The 4,885-nt window shown below is 32.6% G+C and overlaps 1 protein-coding gene across 1 annotated transcript; it reads right to left on the bottom strand.

The window, feature by feature from the left end:
• Nucleotides 1–1,761: 1,761 nt before the first annotated feature.
• Nucleotides 1,762–2,193, bottom strand: BDCG_16043 (uncharacterized protein). The gene has a single exon (XM_045425318.1). It carries the CDS (start codon nucleotides 2,103–2,105, stop codon nucleotides 1,956–1,958), a length of 150 nt encoding a protein of 49 aa, XP_045278985.1. The 5' UTR covers nucleotides 2,106–2,193; the 3' UTR covers nucleotides 1,762–1,955.
• Nucleotides 2,194–4,885: the final 2,692 nt, after the last annotated feature.

Raw genomic sequence — 4,885 nt, 5'->3', positions numbered from 1 at the left:
TTATGATGAGTCCTTGCGTGATGTTAAATACAGGCCAAGTGTTGGTTATACAGGAGGAAATACAGGTGTTGAGACCACACCAAGATAACAAGAACATAGGAAATACAAAGAAGTGACAATTAAATACATGCGATAATAACTTCCCAGCCCAGGAACATAGAGCAATTTTATTGAAGCGATTTGTACACCTCTGTATTTATTAGAAACCTGAGGTGCTTGAGTTCTGGATTTAATGTATCCCCTGTGGGTTTCGAACCCACATGCCCTGGTTTCCCACGCCAAGGTGCTACCGGGTGGCTGCATTAACTATTCAGCCACTGGGGCTCACTGAAGCTTTTCTACAGAGTCTGTTCTAGACTGACCGTGTGACCGTGTCTGGGACCAGGACCAGAATTTTTGATAGTCTCATTGTCAATTCGACAGATCCCATTACACAGTTCTAACATTAGATAGTAGTCTTATACTGTCTCAGTGGAACTTACTGTCTACTCTTGTCACATTTTTCAAATGAGACCATGATTTTCACTTCTCAATTTAAATTATTTTTATTAGTTTAAATAGCTTTAAATATTATTTAAGTGTTACTAAAAAGTGTTACTTTTTAAAAAATTAAAAATAGTCTAAAAAAAACCTTAAAATGTCTAAAAATAGTAACTTTATGCCAAGAATGAAACTAAATGAGATCAAATGAGATCACTTTCTCATTTTTTTCAAGTCATGATTTCATATTGAGATCTGATATATAGTTACTTTACATGTTTATTTAATGATTAGTCTCAGCAGGATTCATGCCAAGAAATGTATGAGATCAGATCAAATGAGATCAAACGTGAAATTCATGATCTCAGCGGTCAGTCTAGTCTGTTCTATCAGTTACATGAATTACTGAGATCTATAGTATTGAATTGAGACTGTCAATTTGTAAGCACTCTCTGAACAAGAATCTGTTAAGTTCTTAAGATTATATACTATTTATCAACTATCTATTACTCTGAGACTGATGATGCATTAAAACAGATAATTCAGACTGTAAAGAATTATCTTTATAAGTTCTATAACTACTTATAAAATGCCTGACATAATCTTCTTCTACACACAGAGATCACTATCAATGATTGAGATACTATTTCAACAGATATAAGCCTGTTCTTTCTTACACACAGTTATTATATAAAGATGTTAGATCTTCTAGAGATCACACAGTTCACACTAAACTCTCACAGTTCAATTCAGATCACTGATAATATAGTAATAAAACTTCAAGATATCTGTGATTAAGCAGAAGTCTTCATGATAAGTGTTAAACAGAATTAAGAAGATTGAATTAATATTCACTGAGATCTCACTGAACAATATAAGATAGAAGATCTGATATGATTAAATCTTAAGAATATATAAACTACATATTTATCTCATACAGTAGATTACTGTTATATCAGATATAAAGTGATAGAAGTTCTAGATAGTCACAACTATCACCTTGACACATCATAAGAGATCTATAATGTCTTTCACACAAGCTTACTTCATCACACTGTCACTGACTCATTCACTTCTCAACTGACTTTCAACTGACAACTGTCAGAGATCATAGAAGAAGATAATGAGCTTGAGTGAGAGATTGAAGATATTCTCAATGAGAGATTATGCAGTTATAACTGACAATATCTTGTGAAATGAGTCAGCTATAATCAATCAACCTGAACTCTTAGTTTTACATTATCTGAAACAGCAGTTCTTGATCAATGAGACATCAATAGATCAACCGCTCCACCATGAACTCGCTCGATTTTTTGAATAAGAACCCGCCGATAGATCCATCGAAAAGCCCTCGATCATACGAGCATTTTGACCCCATCGCCGACCGCATACCCCGTGTGGTGGTGGAGTTATCCAGCCAAACGTGAACCAGACGTTGTTCGAAACTCCTGTGTGGGATTATCCCCCGTTCTCCCCTACCACACCACAACCCCGGGCCAAATTGCCATACAAATTGTAAGGTGAAAAGACCTAGCCATATGCACCAATCTTCTCGATTTTGGAAGATCCCCAATCTGTAATTGTGGAGATATCCGAGGAGCGACATCCGCGAAAACCCTGTTCATCTTTGATGTTCCAAAACATCAACGCCAAGTCCCACCCTCGTACCGCCCTTCCCAATCTGGCCCATCCCCGGCAGAAAAATACAAAAAGATACCTCAGCAATAATATCAAGCACATAATCAACAGACACTTCTGAAGTGCAACCTCCGCGAATAACCCTGTCTGTCTTCAGTGTATCTAGACATAAACGCCAAGTCTCACCCTTGTACCGCCCCTCTCAATCTGGCCCATCCCTGGCAGAACAATACAAAAAGACACCTTGGCAACAGTACTCGATACATAACCGGCGGACAACAAGTCAACAGAACAAGTTAACAGCACATCAACAACTATAAATTCAGTATACCTCAAGATCTGACTGAGCCTTTAATCTCTGCACAGTGAGATATATTAAATCTAGTTTTAATATCTCAATATTCAATAGATTCTGCAAGAAATTGAGAACAGTAACACTAGATTTCTATTGAATTTGAGAATTATCTCTATATTGATATAATCATTGACAAAGTCTTCTATTTTGAGATATAAATAACCAGTTCCTCTACATTCTGCTGACAATATTTATATTATTATATAGAAACAGACTTATATTCTCTATAATATCAAGACTCTGAAGAGGGAAAGTCTTGATAGAAAGTATACAGTAGTAGACTGACTGATGAGATCATGAATTTCACATTTAATCTCATTTGGTCTGATCTCATACATTTCTTGGCGTGAATCCCGCTGGGACTAATCATTAAAAAAACATGCAAAGTGACTATATATCAGATTTTAAAATGAAATCATGACTTGAAAAAAATGAGAAAGTGATCTCATTTAGTCTCATTTAGTTTCATTCTTAGCATAAAGTTACTATTTTTAGACATTTTAAGGTTTTTTTTAGACTATTTTTAATTTTTTAAAAAGTAACACTTTTTGGTAACACTCAAATGAGATTTAAAGTCATTTAAAGCAATAAAAATAATTTAAATTGAGAAGTAGAAATCATGATCTCATTTGAAAAATGTGATAAGAGTAGACAGTAAGTCTCACTGAGACAGTATGAGACTACTATCTAATGTTAAAAAAGTGTAATGAGATCAGTTGAATTAATAATGAGATCATCAAATATTCTAATTCTGATTCCAGACACGGTCACACAGTCAGTCTATACAGTAGTGTATATCTTAGGAGTTTCTATCTCATTCTTCTGCAGCAGTTAATGCAATAAAAAAAAAAGATCTTAGAAATAGTTTTTTACTTCTCTTGAAAAAGTAAGGTGTTTTTCTCTGGATTTTACACAATATTCTTACAAAGAATTAAAAACAGAGTTGTTTTCTGTTATAATTTCATATTCTTTTAAGTAAGAATTACTTTTTCAGTGGCTGAAGAGCTTTCATTAATACTTAATTCTCTTTTACACTCTTTATTGACAGATTTGAGTTGCACACTTGTTGTGTGAGAAGAATTGAATGATTTAAAATAAAATTGAATAGTTTTAATCAATTTCTCTGCAAAAAATTGACTTAGTTTTTATCAGTTTTTCTCTCAAAAACTGTCATATCATCTGATTTATTATCAATTGATATCATACTTTTCCTCACTGTATTTCAAGAAAGAGTTTGTAAAGATTTTATTGATTTATCTTAAAAATCAATTTTAGTTTATTAGATTCTCTTCAAAAATCTAATCTAGTTACTGAACTAGTGTGAAAAAAATCAGGTGTTTTATATACAAAAGTCTTTCATTCTTCTTTTGAAACAGTCTGATCAACTTTTCAATTAAAAATAGACTAATAAACCTCTCAACTGAAACAGTCTGACCAACTTTTCATTTGAAAATATATTAATAAATCTCTTAATTGAAACAGTCTGATCAACTTTTCATTTGAAAATAGACTAATAAATCTCTTAATTGAAACAGTCTGATCAACTTTTCATTCAGTGAGTAAAATGAGTTCAAGAGTACACTCAGTTGATGTGAAAAAAGATGTTTTCTCAGATGCTGTTTCTGAGATTGAAATTCTAAAGAGAAGAAAGAAGGAAGAAATAGAGAAATAAAAAGTTCTTGAAATACAGAAACTGAAAAAAGCAAGCAAAATTCTTGAAAAACAGTGTCTGAGTGAGAAGAATGAAGAAGTTCTGTTAATTCTTCATGCTCAGACTAGACAACTACAAGAAGTGATCAAGTTCAAACTTGGAATTTCAAACACAATTTAAAAAACATTGAAATCTTTCAGTACAGTCACTGACTCTTTTTTATCTTCTACTTCTTCATCTTCTTCTTCAAATCAGAAGAAAACATATGCTTAAGTAGCAGAATCTACTGTCTTCAAACCTGCTAGTTTCAAATCTACTCAAAATTCTGAGAAAACTGAGAAGAATATTACTCAGATCTCTGTTCATAGAAAGAAAAAAAAAGAAATATAAAAAGAGAAGAACTTTCAAATCTTCAGAAACAGAAGACTTATTCTCAAAGTCTCAAATCAGAAGAGCTTACAAAAAAACAAGCTAAACTCAAACCTTATTTTCAGAATTAGAAATGAAATTAACCAGCAGTTCTTTTCTCAGTTAATGACTGATATTGAAGTTTCAAAATCAGTCATAGCTTCAATTGAGTCATCTTTCTTTGAAAATTCGATTATTTTGACTACAATGCCTGACTTCAGTGCAGAATTCCTCATTCAGAATAAGAATCTCTGAAAATCAGCAATAGAATCTCTACTGAATACAACAATTCTATCTGAGAGAGATGAAAAGTGAGACAAATTCATTCTTTATAATATTTCAGTTGAAATTTT

Source organism: Blastomyces dermatitidis (genome assembly GCF_000003525.1).
Source record: "Blastomyces dermatitidis ER-3 genomic scaffold supercont1.1, whole genome shotgun sequence".
In the NCBI taxonomy this organism is placed as follows: Eukaryota; Fungi; Ascomycota; class Eurotiomycetes; order Onygenales; family Ajellomycetaceae; genus Blastomyces; species Blastomyces dermatitidis.
Note: the sequence above shows the minus strand (reverse complement) of the source record. Positions and strands in the feature narration are given on the sequence as shown.

Excerpts from the sequence above, each read along its gene's own strand:
- BDCG_16043 (XM_045425318.1), bottom strand. The coding sequence starts at position 2,105 with ATGAACAGGGTTTTCGCGGATGTCGCTCCTCGGATATCTCCACAATTA.